General features: G+C 37.3%; 2 protein-coding genes across 3 annotated transcripts in view; both read right to left on the bottom strand.

The window, feature by feature from the left end:
• Positions 1 to 769: 769 nt before the first annotated feature.
• On the bottom strand, positions 770 to 9,376 carry Tm2d3 (TM2 domain containing 3). Of its 2 annotated transcripts, XM_076851426.2 has the most exons (6): positions 9,130 to 9,376; positions 8,604 to 8,696; positions 6,960 to 7,117; positions 5,437 to 5,611; positions 3,868 to 3,943; positions 770 to 1,094 (listed from the first exon to the last, which is right to left on the bottom strand). In XM_076851426.2, exons 1-6 carry the CDS (start codon positions 9,218 to 9,220, stop codon positions 929 to 931), a joined length of 759 nt encoding a protein of 252 aa, XP_076707541.1. In that variant the 5' UTR covers positions 9,221 to 9,376; the 3' UTR covers positions 770 to 928. The 2 variants fall into 2 exon arrangements, with proteins under 2 accessions (XP_076707541.1, XP_076707542.1); XM_076851427.2 differs by lacking the exon at positions 8,604 to 8,696.
• Positions 9,377 to 10,627: 1,251 nt separating this feature from the next.
• Tars3 (threonyl-tRNA synthetase 3) overlaps positions 10,628 to 16,710 on the bottom strand; it is a 72,309-nt gene continuing 66,226 nt past the window's right edge. Inside the window, exons 17-19 of the mRNA XM_076851425.1 lie at positions 13,672 to 13,744; positions 12,845 to 12,959; positions 10,628 to 11,566 (exon numbers count right to left, since the gene is read on the bottom strand). Coding sequence (XP_076707540.1) covers positions 11,418 to 11,566; positions 12,845 to 12,959; positions 13,672 to 13,744 — 337 coding nt within the window. The 3' untranslated portion in view covers positions 10,628 to 11,417. The remainder of the gene's footprint in view (positions 11,567 to 12,844; positions 12,960 to 13,671; positions 13,745 to 16,710) is intronic.

Consider the following 16,710-nt stretch of genomic DNA (forward strand, 5'->3'; position numbering starts at 1 on the left):
AGATATTTTATAGCTTCTAGATCAGGTATGATGGTTAAGTCTTCTGGCTATTAATACGTGCAGATGTTTAAAAAGCAATACACACAGACACCTAAGTTTGAAAAGAAGAATGTTAAGGATATTTAAATGTTTCAAAAGCAACCTTGAGTAGAACCCACTTTGAATAATTGCTTTTCTGTCCAATAAAGGGTTCACGAGAGAACTACAATAATTCAAAAATATTTATCACATTTACCAACACTTCCACTTTATCAATAAAGACTGCTGGAATGTGGCAAAAATAAACATTTTACTTCTTAATAATAAAGGTAAGTTGTTATGACTATTCAAGATATTTAAATATAAAAACAGGTGTACAATATTTCTTAAGAGTGTAATTTTATTAATTTTAATACATTTGCAACCCTCTACCTTAATAACAAAATTTGAATCATGGCAATTAAACACATAAGTTCTACATTTTACTTTATAAAGACCAGACTATACTGCAAAGCTCAAAAGATGACTGAAGCAGACATAGAAAACCTTAGTTAGGTAACAGAATCAGAGCTCACCCATTCTCTACATTCACAGCTGAATGGCTTTTCAAGACATCCCCTTCAGGTTGGAGATACAAACCACAGATTGACTCAAGCAACAATAAAACTAACTTTATGGAATTAAATGGTCTTTCCATCACTGCAGAATTTGTTCTTCTGGGCTTAAGTTTATATTTTTTCACAGAAAAAAAATAATTCAGGTAAATAAAAACAAATTCCAAGTTAGCAAGTTCAGTGTTTAACTTCTTTATTTTACCTTTATCAAGGCAAGCAAAGTACAGATGCTGTACATTAAAAACATACAAACACACAACTCACAACACATCAGTTACTATAGGCCAACAGACCTTTTCCTAAGGACTGCTCCTCTCTGAAGCACATAACCACAGCTAAATGTACAAAGAGCCATCTGCTGGTCCCACGTAGCCAACTCCAATTAGCAAGACATCTATTAGTGTCCATATTCCCAGGCCACCAAAGCTGAAGAGCTTGCCCAGGCCTTCACGCCACTGACCCAGGTAGAAGCGGTCTGCTCCAAACCCACCTAGTGTGATGCTGCAACAAAAAAGTAGGCTGAAATCCGTAAATGTAGCCAGCTATGGTTTAATATCCACGCCAAGTCACATTTGTGAAAAGGTCTTAAATTATAACAACCCCTAGTTAGAGCATAAATGACCATTTCATAAATTCACAACACCAAATAATGCTGGGCAAGACTGCTTATCAAAAATAAACACATATGGCTTAGCATGTACAGGGCCTAGGATTCAATCCCCAGCACCAAGAAAAAAAATGAATAAAGATGCATACAATTTTTAACCATGGTGAAAGATATGTTTTTCTCTTTTTAATAAAAATAATCAATCTCATTGCTTTTTAATCAAATTAGTCTGACAGAAAGTGTTCTGACATGTAGTCCTGAGCTGGAGTCTTGAGACATATACCACAATGAAGTAAACCAGATAAAGTTGTCTTAACTTTCTTCAGTCACTTTTTTCTTTTTCGTATTGGGGATTGAACTCAGGGGCACTCGACCACTGAGCCACATCCCCAGCCCTATTTTGTATTTTATTTAGAGACAGGGTCTCACTGAGTTTAGCACCTTGTTTTTGCTGAGGCTGGCTTTGAATTCACAATCCGCCTGCCTCAGCCTACCCAGCCACATGCCCGGCTTTTCAGTCACTCTTATCTAAAAATTTAGTATTACGAATTAATGATTCTTTTTTTTTTTTAATAAGAAATGTTGTAGTATATTAGTAAAATGCTTAACTAGGGAAAATTTCAAATTTAAGTGCTTCAAATCTTAAGATCTAACAATATCAGGAAAATATATATTATAAAAATTTCAAAACTCAAATGAAAGGAAAGAGTAGAAAATAGTTTCCATGAGCCAGCTCTCATGATTATTCACATTCAGCCAACTCTGTTTTGATATTGTTAATCTACACCCTCCCCCTACTGCAGAAGACTGCTGGCTCTGTGTTTCCAAAGGAGGTTCTGCATTTGTAGTCAATCAACCACAGATCAAAAATATTTTTGGGGAAAAAAACTGCATCTGTACTAAAAATGCACAGACTTTTCTTTTTGCCCTTATTACCTAAACAATATAGAATAACAACTATTAACATAGCATTCAGGGCTGGGGTTGTGGCTCAGTGGTAGAATGCTCGCCTAGCATGTGTGAGGAACTGGGTTCAATCCTCAGCACCACATAAAACTAAATAAATAAAGTCATTGTGTTCATCTAAACTAAAGAAAAACATTTAAAAAAACTATAGCATTCACATTGTATCAGGTATTATAAATCATCTAGAGATGATTTAAGCATGTGGAAGGATATCTATAGTTCTTTGCAAATACTGTGCTATTTTATATAAAGGATGTGAGTATCCAAGTGGACCCTGGAATCAACACCCCAAGGCTTCTGAGGGACAACTGTACTTTGGGGCACATCTCATTTACAGAGAATATTTTAAAAGTACTATGTTAACCCTGAACTCATTGAAAATGCAAATTGTAAATTGTTTGCAAAGAAAATATGAGATCCATTTTTAATATGTGCCTAAGTGTTCAGTAAGATGCCGTAAAACTGAAAATAAAACATTGATTTAAAAAAAGAAAAAAAAAGTACTACGTTAAACTCTATGAAGGAAACAATTTTTAAGTCCTTAAATGTATCATGGTAATGTAAGATGTTAACTATGCAGCAGACACTGGGTGAGGGGTGTGCAAGAAACTCTCTACCATCTTTGTGACTTTTATATAAGTCTAAAATTACTTTAAATTAAAAAGTTTTCTTTTAAAGTCAATTGCTAGTTTAATTTGAATAATTAACTGACAAAAACTATGTATGGCCAGCTGTCAAATCTTATTTTGTCATGTCTAATTTCCTATCTTGGATTCCTCTTTTACTTTCCAGTAAACCTCTGGTCAGCACAAACCCTAATGTAATGTCTCTCAACAATGGGCAATTTGGCCTTCTAGGGAGCATTTAGCCAGGTCTGGAGGCATTCTGATTGTCCCCACTGGGGGAATGGGGTATGACTGACAACTAGTAGTAGGTATAGGCTAAGGACACTTACTGAACATTTTTACTATGCACAGGACAGCTCTACTACAAAGAATTATTTGGCTCAAAATGTCAACAGGGAGAAGGTTAAAAAATCCTGCCCTATGTCACATATCACAGGTCTCAGGCTCTAACATCAAGACTTCATGGTAGATAACATAACTTTTTGATTAAACATTTAACCAGGGCCCCACTTGTCTTTCCCCTTAGTGGGAAGACTGATATAATCCTAATGAAAAGTTTAAAATATAAACAATTTAAGAGTTATAGATCTGTAATTATCTGGATGATAAAATTATAGATTTAGTTTTTCTTTATTTTCCACTTTTCATTATATTATATTATAATAAACTTATATAAAATAGCTTACATTATATAAAATAATGTTATTTTTTATAAGGTCAAAGTTACTTAAAATTTAAAAATATACCTCGCAAAACCTTCATATTTTAGCATATGCATTTTACTGATTCACATAGGTTCAGGATGGGAACCCTGATTAGTCCTAATGCTCTACAATAACAACTCAATTAAGTCATTTCTAGAATGACTTAAAATCTAAATATGCCTGCAGCTAAATTCTACAAAAGTACTGACTGATCTTTTTACCTATCTGCACCTGTGTTTTCTAGAGGCTATCTAACAGAAGTGGTAGGATCTTAGCAAAGGATGTGTCTGGCTAAGCCTAATGTTTGAAAAATTTCATTGATCCCAAAGAAATCCAAATGGTATTTTTAACTTTATAATACCAAAGCTTACCTTAGAGCCAGAGCAGTCGACCATTTATAACCTCCAGTCCAATTACAGTATAGCATTTTGGGAAAAGTACGATTACCTTACAAAAAGAAAAAGGAAAACATTCTACATTAAAAAATGGGTACAAAAATACTCTCAGAGATGTCATTATAACTAATGCCTTATAATTTAGAATCAAAAGGTCACCTCTATTTATAATTAGTTTTACTCTAGTTGATAACACAAAGAAAGTCCTTACCATCTATAAGCACAGATTTAATATTTAAATCAGTTAAGTTGGTGTTAAAACTTAAAGAATATGAAATGCTCTACTAGATATCAAAACTTTGGGTGAAGACAGATATGTACAACAGGAAGAGCCAGCCCAGAACCAGCACCACATATAAACATTTGACATATAATAGAGAGTGACAGAGATGAGCTGCAAAATTGGCTATCTATGCGGGAGGAAACAGAAAGGTGAACTTGCCTCCTAACATCTACCAAAGTCAATTTCTCGTGGATTATAGTACTAACTGTGAAAGGCCAAATTTCCAGTTTTTAAAAGAAAATAAATATAGAAAATTATGAACCTGGGGTGGGAAAAGAAACAACAAAAAGAAGTAGTTAACTATAAGACTAATTATTTAATCACATTTTCAAAATTCTATTAATCAAAAGATACTCTAAGGAAAGTGGGGAGGAAAAAAGTCAAAATCTTGGAAAGAGTTTTAGGGTCACCTAAGGACAGTACCAAGAATATAAAATAATACCAGAAATCTTGAATATTAGACAAAACCTAAAGATAAGACATACTGAAGATCTAGATCATCAAGAATAGTTATGGGCTACCACTGGTGGGAATGTAAATTTCAGAATGTAAACCACTCTAGAAAATAAGACCTGAGGGAGAATATATGCCAGACACACTGCCACAAATATACAAACAGAAGATAGGTACAGAAATTTTAAGAGTTACTGCAATAGGTGAAAACAGCAAAAAAATTCAATACCTTGGAGACTGGATACACTGTTGATACAATTTTATAATTTATAATCTGACAGTGTAAAAATAATAAGAGAAGTCCCATTAGAGCCCTAATGTTGAGAGGAAAGAGGTCCCAGAAGACCACAGTCTTATGTTATTTTATACATCTAATCTAAAATAAAGAGCATATCACACTATATTACACACACTTACACACACACACACACACAAACAGAACCACAGAATATTTTAAAAGGGAAGTGGATGATGAAATTCAAAAGGTGTTACCTCTATGGAGAAGGAAGAACAAGTGGACAAAGGGAACATTCAGGTGGTTACAATGTATCAGAATTGTTCATTGTTAATCAGGGGAAATTCAATTACTGTGTTTTAGATCTGAGATATTTTTTGTTTTATGCAATTTTGTATTTAAAAAGAGTTGCACATTTTCCATACATTTCTTTTTCAGTCCATCAAGTCTACTAATGCGGATTGGCACAACTAAAAAACCGCTGGTGTATATGATAAAATACTTAAATTTTCAAGTTTCTGGTGAACTTAGAAATACTTTGTTTATGAAATTCCTTGAACTCTGACTGACTTACCCAAGCAATGGATGTGATCCCGCACTGTGCAGTTGGCAGTGTAACGTTGCCGAGGACAGGACACTGTCATGCAGCTGGTGGAATTGGAGCACTCATAATCTGTTTCAGGAAGCTGCCAGCAAAATCTGCAAGTCATGTTGATGATAAAGTTCTTTTGGGATTTGAAGTCTTGATCCTATACATCGAAGGACACAGAATTAATCAATCATAATACAGTTGTTTGTCATCATGTCATTAAGACCACATAGTCATATAATACAAAATTTCTAAATTACGTATATTTAAGACCTAGCAGTAAGTGGGAGAAAAATAGACACAAAAACAATATGTATGCAAAACAAATGTATGTTGTATGATCTTATAATCATAAAAATATACACCCAAATATATACTACCTACCAAAGTGGGGAAAAACCTACATAAACTCACATCAAAATAGCAAAAGTTATTTCAAGGTGATAAGATTATTTTATCACTTTTGCCTAATTAACTTATTTTTTAATCAGTACATGAATTTTTATTTTAATTATTTATTTATTCTTGTGCCAGCAATTGAACTCAGGGATGCTTAACAGAGTACATATATTTTAGTAGTATAGAAAAAGATTATTTTATAAGGTCATAGTCACAGATAGCTGCCTGATGCTTCTGTAAGCATAGCACACTGCCTTGCTTCCAAGTTCCAAATTTTTCCAGCATTTTCCAGCTTAGAACAATCACATGGCATATATGTCTGAATTGCTGTGTGTCATGTAGTTCTTCTCAGTTGGGCTGCCTATTGGGTGACCATGCCAAGTGCTCATGGAGATGACAGCAGGAGGAAAAACCCTGAGGTGCAGACTGCAACTGGAGATGGCAGGGAAGACCTGGAACTCAGAAGCAAGGGAATGTGCTATGCTTACAGAAGCACCAAGCTGGGATCAGGGAACCTGGATCCTCCTCCAAACTTGCAGCTCAGTGACCCTCAAAAAAGGACACTCTTACCTTTCTTTCAGCTATATTTCTATCTGGGATTTATTTTGGACAAAACAGGGACTTAATTTTTTTTTTTTCCCCCCAGAGAGGTATGCAGTCATCCCAGCATTTACTGAATCCATCTTGTCATTACAAAGAACTGACTTCTTTGCGAGCTCATCTATGTAAAAAGACATTTTCATGCCTCTATATTATACCAGCTCTCACTACCAAGAACACAGAACCCATCTGCAGGGATTACACCCACTTCAGATACACTAGTAAAATGAGACCTTCTCCAGGTCTTACAAAACAACATTTCTGTCCTGCACATTTTCATATAATACCAACTGGCTTGTCAATTACCAACATAATTGGAACAGTAGCAATTTGATAAGGAAGGGAATACAGGATTTTAAAATTTATTTCTATTTATGTACTTTACAGGGCTGTTATAAAAGAATACAAAAACAATTTCAGAATCTCCCTCCAACAGTCAAATCTAACAACACTTTTAACTTGGGAATTTACAATGCATTTATTTAGAATAGGTAAGCTGCAGTACTTACAACACATGTAACAGAAGGTTTCACTGTACAGTCAAAAGTGACAGGCTTCCCATAGACACAGGAGAAATTTGTAGCACAGTCTATACAGTCTGCAGGAAGTCTGCTACACAAACCATTGCTTGGACACTTCATCATATAGGGTGGGATTTCGGTACTTTCTGTGAGAGGTGAGAGAGTGGCTTATTCTCTCTTGACACTGATCAGAATAACAGGAAAACAATTTTTCTAAGGTGAAGAGACACAAACATTAGCAATGAGACACTATGCTGGAATGCAAAAAGCACTAAGTTGGAGTCAGAGTCAGAGAGACACCTACAATTAAAGTATGGTTCTGCCACCAACCAGCTGTATGACCAGGTGGGCAACATACTGGTAAAAAGTATTTCAGTCCTGCCTCCTAAATGGCCATGAATATTGAAGATGCTCATGTACAAATAATGTAGAGAAAATGTCAGGTGCATGTTAGGAGCTCAAAAAATCTACCATTTATAAGATGAAAACCTAAATCTTAGACAAGGTAGGAGTTATGGAAAATCTCAGGGAATCTATGGTACAAATGAAGCCAGAATTCAAATCTCCCCATTTCCAATCCAAAATTCTTTTCATTCAAATTTACTGGATAGGAAATGAAGCCACTGACACCTTTGGTGTACCAACTCTAGAAAACACTTTGTCATTATTCCACACTGATATTTCAATAAGCCATATTTGCTAATATAATATTTATATTTTTATAACAAGGTTCAAATTAATTCCATATTTTAATAATTTTTTCAGCAAGTTGCAACTTTTTTCCCAATCCAAACAATGGGGCAACACATTTTTAACAGTTAATAGAACATAAAAGTCACTAGTATTAATGAGAAGAGGGGTTTTAAAAAATGTGTAAAAGAGCCAAGAATTCTTGCGTTTTCTCTTTAAAAAAATGCATTAATTCACATTCAAATAAAAATCCTAAAATACTTCTTCCAGTTTTGAGTCATTAGTATAATGGAACTCTAAAGGAATGAAACTACTTTCCATTTACCAAACACCACTGTATTAAGCAGTCAATCTACAAAATACAATTTTCTTTTCTACTGTTCCTATTTCGACATGGCTGGAGTCTGGACACTTTAGAACCACAACTGCTTTCAGGCAGTTAGGCTAACCTCACAGCCTGAATGGAGAGGAAACAAAGGCCCAAGAGGGGTGAGTAATTTCCTCAAGTTCCCAATAGCACCATGAGACTCAAGACTTCAGTCTCCATTAATCCCTCTCATACGCTTCCAATTCATACAGCATTGGGGGACCTTTTAATCACCAGCAGGAACTGGGTGCTAGAAATAGAAGGAATTTTCTGAAGGGAAAGAAGCACTGGTTAAAGGTTACTTTGATCGAGGAAGTGGAAAAATAACAGAAATAAGACTGAAATGAGAAGCGTGAGGTTGGAAAAGAGATGAGGTAGGAACGTCAAAAGGTATTCAAATACCAAAACTGTCTACTGAAAATGGCTGTGTATCTGCCCGTATTTCACATAACCTAAGATACAATGCACAGTCAAAAATTAAGTGACTTCATATACTAAAAGAAACTGTATCAAAAACAGAAAGAAACTACTATATATAAAAAGGCACATTTACTAGAATAGAAAACGTCTAGTACCTGCTGCCCTGGGAACTACTGTGAATGTACGTGTTGGGCCCGGATCCTTTATTGCCTGAGCCAGCGGCTGCGAATGCTCTAAATTTAAGGATCCTACAATTAGAGAAACACGTTATCCCGGGATATGAAAACCTTGGTTTGTGTGGTTAACACGCAAGTACTACACCAAGCCAATAACTGCTCTTGAAAACCTCAGGGTCTGACTTCCCCAAGACAGAAAACTGAAAGGGCGCATCACCAATAGGGTCTACACCGTTTCGAGTCTGCAGGTAACAAAGGCGGTTTTAAGTTCGGTTTCCGTTTCCCCGGCGGAGCCACAGAGAGTTCCCTCTCAGCTGGAGGGTTCGGTAGCGAGGTAGCTGAGCACAGGCTCCGGCGAGGCATCCAGGGCACGCCAGACTGCAGCTACCCGCCGCCCGCCGCCCAGCACGCAGCCTCTGTGGTCCCGGCCCCAACGCTTCTAGCAGCTCCTGGAACCCTCTAAACTCTCAGCCCGCCCTGGCGCGACCCCCGACCTTTAACTCACCACCACCAGATAGAATGTAGAACTGCGAGAGGAAGAGCAGCACGCGACACAAGCGGCGGAGGCGCAGGAGCGGTCCCGCCGCAGCTGCCATCTTGCCGGCGCGCGCGCACTTCCGGGCCGGGGGGCGGGGTTCCCGGCGCGCGCCTAATGGGGGCGTGTCCGGGCGCGGCCTGAGGATTCCAAGGCGCAGGCGCTCTGAAGCTGTGGTCCCGCGCTATTCTGCGTGGTCCCCTTCTTCGCTGCACCTGCGGAAGGTCACCTGGAGGAGTGCAATCGCCTGACCCGGTGAAAATGCTCGGTTCCCAAGGATCCCTCACACTATTTGACTAGACGCGTGCCCCGCCTCCTTCTCCTTCCACTGCTGGAGCCTGGGAAAGGATCGCCGTAGTACCGAAATTCACCCCTGAAGTGACTGAAGGTAGAGGCGGAAATTTGGGAAGTTAGGCACTATATTCAGGTAGTTGGATGCATACATTTAGAGATAAACGTTGCTACTGTGTGCTAGGTACTGTGCGAAGGTGCTGGGACCACATTTCATAACTGGCCCTGCCTTACTAGCCAACTCCTTAAGGATACGTGGTATTTAGAGAAAATTCCTGTACGACTGGGGAAAAGCCCGATGTGGGATTTTTCACGCAAAAGGAAGGTCCGAGCACAGCCTCTCCCCGAAGGCGACCAGCCTAGGGTAAGAAAGGGAACGCTTTACCCACCTATGTCTGTTCCCAGCACAGCAGACGTCTTGGGGTGCCTCTCTATTCCACCCCTCTTTACCCGCCACAAGATCGTTCACTTTGGGGTCTTCGGGCTGCCCATGAAATAGGCCGAGTTCGGGCCCCTCTAAAACTGAGCAGCTTCCTCATGCTAAGAGAGTAAAGGCTGAGGAGCTGACCTCCCCTGGTCTAAGAGACTCCAAGGAAGCCCACAATGCCAAACTGTTCCCTGCCCTGCACTCTAACGTAGGCTAACTAAATCTGCATATGGGTATTTTCTAATTTTTGTCTCACTTTGCCTGCCTCTTCTCTTTTTTTAAAAGCTGTCTTTATCCTCAGAGCCTCCCAAGATGGAATTGTGAAATAAAAATTTTCTTCTAACTTCCTTCAAAGCTGGCTTTAAATAAAAAACCTGTTTTCCTACCAATTTGAATATCTGGGGAGCAACCAGCAGTGGAGTAGCCTCTTCTCCAGGGCTGTATTACTGTCACTCTCTAACACCCACTCTTTCGCTTGCACTTTTGATGAGTGAAAGAAGAAAAAAGAACACGGAATAACCACTGGCACATGCTTTAAAATTTTTATCACAAGGTACACTTATTACTACTACACAAGCCTGACATATGACACTTTGTTTACCAATTATTTCACAGTTCACATTCCTCAGGAAGTAAAAATCAGAAATCATTTTGAGTCTATAAATCAATAAAATGTCATTCCCAACAAAAAAGCAATTTAACTCTAAGTGAGCATCTTACTGGTATAAGCCCAAAGCCGAAACAAGGAAACACTGTGTGATGCATTTTATTGGGGAATTCATTATTTCTAAAGACGAACAAAGCTCACTTTTTAATTAGAAGCATTAAAACTGCAACTCTTAAACTACAATGCAAATAACAGATTCCACAACACTGAATTTCTTTGATTTTATGAGTCCTTTGTCAGTAATTCAATATTTATTAATACCTGCTTTACTTATTGTTGCCGGTTAGTTAAAACAAATTAAGTAATGATTCCATTTAAATGAGATAAAGTTTCAATGTTAACTTAAAAACAGCCATAAAAATACCTGAGACATAAGAAAATAAGATTTCCCCTCAAAGTCAAAAAGGCTTTGTGGACTTTTAATGGAACCCATCTTTTTTCCTCCTTTTTTCTTAGTGCTTGGGATAGAACCCAGGTCCTTTTGAATTCTAAGCAAGCGCTCTGCAACTGAGCTCTATCCCTAGCCTTGAAGCCTATCTGCTGAAAATCACAAGTCTTAGCAATAACTTCATATATCTCATTTTCTAGTGTTTCCATGTTGCAATGAATAATAGCTCACCATTGAGGTCTCTGAAGTCATTGATTGCTTGGAAATTTCCCAAGCTTCTCTTCTTATCATCTTCAGAACACATTAATGAATTAACTTTATACATATATGCTAATCATTCACTGTGACCCATTTCAACTGATCCCATGAGTGGATCCATCAGTGGGTCCAAAGTTCTTAGAAGTTCTAACATGTTAATTAGTTAGGAAAAATACATTTGCAAAGGTCAAAATAGATTACATAGAAGCAAACACAAGGAAAGCACTTTAAAAGTCTTCCTCAGCATTTAGTGTACGTGATTTCTTGAGATTCTTCAATTTATTAATGGCAGAAGTTACTGAAATCTCTCCATGAATTTTGTTGTCCCTTGTTCGAACATTTACAGCATTATTTATCTTTTCTTTTTCTCCAACCACTGTAGAAAGGAAGGGAAATAAATCAACCATTAAGTCAACAGTGGTATTATGAGTCTAACAGAATTTTTCTTCAGTATTAGTCACTAGTGGTCTATCTAATGGTCATTAAGTTCATGCTTTAGCTGAGTGTCTTGAGGTAAGGAATGACTTATAATCAAATCTTTTTATTGCTCTCTTGAGAATACAGTATTGTGGCCATGGGGCATGAATTAGAGCAGGAAATCTTACAGATCCCCTGACTCTACCTGGTGATACTTGATAAGTCAAAAGATGCACACAGACCCATGCTGGCCAACCAGAATTTTCTGGGATGTGGGCAAAAAGCTTGTTCTCGGTAGTAATCCATATTGTGAGATGATAGCAGGAATCTGCAGCCATGTTTCTTGCCACACAAAAGGAACAAACTGGTCCACTGATAATTCCAACAAACTAGATACTCAAGTGAAGCATAAATGACTGTGCAAAAACAGGAACCAGAAATGGGGAGAGATAATCCTTGTAAGGGCTGAGGCTCCTGGTTACTTTTCTAATACTTTGGCTGTTTAGGTCCACTTTTCATGACATGGGTACCCTTCTGATAAATCTTTGTCTAACCTAATTTGAGATTTCTGTCACCATAATGAGCCTGATTAACAATACAATACCTACCACAGAGTCAAACATTATCAATGAATAATTGTTGATAGGACAACTTTATGTATATTGATTGTGTTTTCTACTATTCTTTCAGCTTATAAGAGAGAGCAATATCATGCCTGCAGGCATGTCAATATCAGTTTCTTTTGATTATACAGGTTTACAACCGAAATTTTAGATTCTGTATCCAATTACTCAAGTTCCTCAAGTTATTTTATTTTTCACCTTAATTCTTTTCTTTTGAAAATTTGGAATCTTTCTCATTCATTTGTCTAATTCTCATGATTTCTAATAAACCAGCAAAGCAAGGGAAAATATTTCAGTCTGTCACATGGCTGAAACATAAGGAGAATAATTCTACTGAAGAGGTTACTTTCAAATTTCTTTCATTTTCATTTTAGATGTTCACTATTGTTAATAATACTATACAACACGATACATGTGGAACTTTATAAGTTTTCATCCAGCAAATAACAGAGGACCTAGCAACAGCTAATCCAGGACTCTTCTTTGTACATAGATATTTACAGTCAAACTGTCATAATCAAGTAGTTATGCCATAGTCCTTATTTTGCTTTTTTAAAAAAAATTAAAGCCAAGAATATAAACAAACTGAAAAAATATAAACAAATTTAAGTTACCCAAAATAAAATTATATTGAGCCAACTGTGCATTTCTTATTTTCTTATTCAGTGTACAGCTGTCATCTAAATCAACATCGGCCATAAATCCTTCCTCAAAAAATTCATTGGATACCTGGAAGAACAAGGAATACTTTCATTATTACATTATTTTTGGTTGACAGACTGACTCTAGGACAGCCCTCATTATTCCCATCTGATATTCATACCCCTGTGTATCCCTCTACCCTGTATCAGTCAGTCTGTTACCCACAGAGGAGGGCAGAAGTGGTGGTAGTACACTTCTGAGGCTGGGTGATAAAGGACTGCATCTCTCACTCCCCAGATCACTCAAGCTGCCATGTTGTGAGGACATTCAGGCAGCCTAGGCAGAAGTCAATAAGGTAAGGAGCTGAAGTCCATGTGAGTACGCCTGGAGGACTGCAGCCCTGTGACAGCCTGACTGCAGTCTCATCAGACACCACACCAGAACGCACTAGCTATGCTGCTCCCAGATTCCTACCTCCAGGATGCTGAGATAATAAGTACGTGCTGTTTTAAGTTGCTCAGTGTTAGGGAAATTGTTATGCAGTAACAGATAATAAGGTATTCTTCTCTAATAGAGCCATATGGAAAAGAATAATTTAATTATGTTTTGAAATACTAATTTCTCAAAAACATTGTGATTCAACTACATGGATATGTTTCGTGTTACTTCCAATACTGAAAACTTATTAAATTAATGTGTTAGTTGTCCAGTATTTTAAAGCAGGAATGACATTTCAAGTCAATGACCTACACAGAATACATGGCAAAGTATTAGGTACTTCAAATGTCTCTAATTTTACCTGAACTGCATATTCTTCACAAGTTGAACCCACAGGGATGACCATCACCTGACGAGGAGATAGCCAGAAAGGCCTGAAAAGTAGACATTTTCAAAATCATTTCAAAATGACCACTTATTCTGTGATTAAAAAATAACCAAAGATTTTTTTTTAAAGTATGGCTTTAAAAGAGAGCAATTTCAGTGGAATGGTGTAGAAGCAAACTAAACCACATTAAGAGTTAAAAGGCAGTAGAGTAGACAAAAGGAGAAATCTGGAATTTTGATAGGAAAAGAGAAGGAAGAATGGGTTGGAACACAGATGGAAGGTTAATCATCTACTTGTGCTTCTGGGCATTTATCCCAAATAGATGAAGACTTATGTTCACATAAATCCTGCACACTAACATACATGGCCACTTTATTTGTAATAGCCAAAAGCCATAAATCCCCCAAATATCCTTCAGCAGGAGAATGTTCAAATTGTGGCGCTTCCACACTATGGAACATCATTAAGTAAAAGTAAACCAAGTGTTGGTACTTGACATAACACTGATGGATCTCAAAGGAATTCCACTGAGTTAAAAAAAAAAAAAAAAGCTGATCTGAAGAGATTGCATACTATTTGATTCCGTGTACTTGACAATCTTAAAGTGACAGCTCTATGGAAATGCAGAACAGATTCATGGTTTCCAGATTGGTAGACAGGAGTGAGATAGAGCATTAGTGGGAATAATAAGAATAGGAGGGTCCTTATAAGTGAGCCTTGACTGGCAGCAGTTATTCCATCCAGACACTGTGATAAAAACCTTATAGAACTAAGCATGCACGTGTTTGTGTGTGTGTGTGTGTGTGTACAGAAACACACACTCTCTTAAATGAGTACAAGTGAAAGTGGTGAAATCGAAATGAGGTTGATAGATCATATCAATGCTTCTTTCCTAGGTTGTGATACTTAAATTCTGCAAGTGTTATCATGGGAGTGGGTGGAAACTGAGAAAAGACTATGCTGCACCTCTCTGTATTGATTGTGTCAAAATGTAATATTTTTTAAAAAACATGGAGGGGTAGGTAAAAGCAATGTTTGATGTGGACATTTGCCTATTTCTTCATCATAATTTGTAGGTGGAAGGGTATGCAATAGGGATTATTCCCAGACAGTTCTTTATGAATGTGCATATTTATATATTTTTTCTTAAACTGTAGAAATAAAATAACATATGATGGACATAATTAAACATTTGATGAAAACCAGAGTGTATAACATGCTCTGGCCTCAGTCTGTCCCCAGTCTTACTTTCCCCAGGGAACCACATTTTAACCGTTTTTACTTTTAGTTTTTGGAGACATTTCCCTCACAGGTCAGCTGGTGTCAGAAATCTTGGTCCCTGTGAGGAGGACAGCCCATACCATACACTGGCACCACCTCCTGTCTCCTACTTCATCTTCTAATTTCACTAGTTATCTTTAGTTGTTTTTTGTTTGTTTGTTTTTGCCACTTTCACACTACCATTTTAATGTAAGACACCATCATTTCAACTGGATTTTAAATTAAAAACATGGACATTCCTTCACCAAGTTCCAAATCACTACATGGCCTCTGGGAATACAATTTCCCTTCAGTAGTGATAAATACTGATCCTATGGTATGGTACCATCAAAATTAGTTTGAAGTTAGAAGGGAATACAATTGGGACTATTCCCAGATGGTACTTTATGAATGTATGTATTTATGTATTTTTCTTAAATTGCAAAAATGAAATAATATATATGGTAAACATAATTACATATGATAAAATACAGAATACTGGGTATAAAAGAAAGAAATATATACATATTAACTCACACTTAGTATCTATATTCTTGCCTATATTTTTGGCTTCTGTATAATTTTAATAGCTTAAAAGCTCCATGACACCACAATATATTTCTCCAAGGTCCTAAATTAAATATCTCAGATATACACAGACTCGAATTGCCCAGTACCTTTGGAAGACACTCAGGGAAATTTCTTACCTTATGATTCCTGCTCAGAAATTTTCTTCCCTGCCCTCTCTTGACATGAACACTAGAATGCATGTGTGGGAACTAGTTTGTGGAAGATATACAAACACAGCACCCTGACTATAATATACATACATATATATATATATACATATATATACATATATATATAATATATACATACATATATACATATATATAATTATATAATTACTCATGAGTAAAGTGGCCAGTAGGTAATATTCATATATATATTATATATATATATTTTAGTTGTTGATGGACCTTTATTTATTTATATGTGGTGCTGAGAATTAAACCCAGTATTTCATACATGCTAGGCGAGCGCTCTACCACTGAGCTACAGCTACAGCCCGTCATAGGGCTTTTGAGGAACCTGTGGCAATGACTCAGCATTGGCATCCAGTGCCCAGTATCCACAGTGGAAGCTACAGGTATTATGCCTAGCAATAATAGTGGTGGGGCTATAGATCCTGAAGGCAGAATCAAACTACATGAGCAAATAGTCAGTTTCTTAAACATGGGATGGGAACCAAAAATGGCTGGTGTGCCACATTTTCACAGGTTGTAGACTGCACCTTCACTGGATGTGGGCTGTAACTCCAGGTGCAGCTGGCTACTTCTGAGAGCAGTGATAGTGAATTCAACAATACTGGCTCAGGCCTTACTTCTTGGCTATAAATTACTTCACAGTGCTGCTGGCAGAAAGCATGGTAGGAAAGAAAAGCAAAGCAAAATTCAGAGTAACTGTCTTCTATGAAAAGAAAGTGAACTTTGCTATCTTTTCTGGCACTGGCACTTGCTGAAAGGGATCCAATGTAATCAAACTGCCACAAGACAGCTGGATGCTCCCCCTGGGTTATGGTACCAGGGTTATGGGACCAGGATATGTCATTACCAATGGTAAATTGTGTCCCCAGAAGATATGTAGTCATAATATAGAACTTGGTGAGGGAATGTCCATGTTATTGAGCTCATGCATATCACCTTCTGGCCACTTTATTCATGATATGAATAATTATGAGGGACAAAAAGA

Source organism: Callospermophilus lateralis, chromosome 3 (genome assembly GCF_048772815.1).
Source record: "Callospermophilus lateralis isolate mCalLat2 chromosome 3, mCalLat2.hap1, whole genome shotgun sequence".
NCBI lineage: Eukaryota > Metazoa > Chordata > Mammalia > Rodentia > Sciuridae > Callospermophilus > Callospermophilus lateralis.